The 739-nt window shown below is 39.4% G+C and overlaps 1 protein-coding gene across 1 annotated transcript; it reads right to left on the reverse strand.

Annotated features, from left to right (window-relative positions):
• Positions 1 to 217: 217 nt before the first annotated feature.
• Positions 218 to 730, reverse strand: LOC112465424 (protein ALP1-like). The gene is made up of 2 exons (XM_025032958.1): positions 645 to 730; positions 218 to 406 (listed from the first exon to the last, which is right to left on the reverse strand). The coding sequence occupies exons 1-2, from the start codon at positions 720 to 722 to the stop codon at positions 269 to 271; spliced, it is 216 nt and encodes a 71-aa protein (XP_024888726.1). The 5' UTR covers positions 723 to 730; the 3' UTR covers positions 218 to 268.
• Positions 731 to 739: the final 9 nt, after the last annotated feature.

Here is a 739-nt window from a genome sequence, read left to right on the forward strand (position 1 = left end):
TCGCATAATCGAACTTACTACCGTACCAAAGAAGTTTTATTTCGTACGCCTATTGGTCGAATTTTCGTTACACTTTCCGTGTCGCATAATCGAACTTACTACCGTGCCAGAAGAAGAACCGTCTCGCCAACGCCGTACGCCTATTGGTCAAATTTTCGTTACACTTTTTGTGTCGCACAATCGAACTTACTACCGTACCAAAAAAGTTTCACTTCCGTTACATTTTTTCGTGTCGCAAATCGAATTCACTACCGTGCCTAAAGAAGTTTCACTTCAAAACACGCCGATCTCCCACTGATCCAGCAAATCCAGCAAAGCAGTCTAAGAATCGAAGTTCCGCATCACACACTGCTTGCAATGTTATGGCATATTCCTTATCTTTACTTATGTAAAAGCGTGCGTCTACCTAGAAATAAAGTACTACATTTACGTTTTCCGCACAAGAACATTTGTAACACGTAACGTTACGTTAATTAGAAACACTATTCCGAAGAATATGTGCGTTTTCTAATAAGCAACACAAGTGTCAATCTTTGTTACTCATTAAACACTAACAAAGATAGAACGACACTTGTATCGACTTGTATCGCTTGTTGCAAAACGCAAATGTTTATATAAGTCTATTTCCAGTTGTAGACAAGTACCTTTGGCGCCTTAATTGGAATGTTTGTTTCATCTATAGCTCCTATTACATGCGGTAACTTTCCGATGCGGTGAAACATCTCCTGAACAGCAATAC

The sequence above is a fragment of the Temnothorax curvispinosus genome, unplaced genomic scaffold (assembly GCF_003070985.1).
Source record: "Temnothorax curvispinosus isolate PA1 unplaced genomic scaffold, ASM307098v1 QBEX01015190.1, whole genome shotgun sequence".
Taxonomy (NCBI): Eukaryota; Metazoa; Arthropoda; class Insecta; order Hymenoptera; family Formicidae; genus Temnothorax; species Temnothorax curvispinosus.

Excerpts from the sequence above, each read along its gene's own strand:
- LOC112465424 (XM_025032958.1), bottom strand. The coding sequence starts at position 722 with ATGTTTCACCGCATCGGAAAGTTACCGCATGTAATAGGAGCTATAGAT. Across the intron at positions 407-644 it reads TTCCAATTAAGGCGCCAAAG|GTAGACGCACGCTTTTACAT; the intron begins GTACTTGTCTAC and ends CTTTATTTCTAG.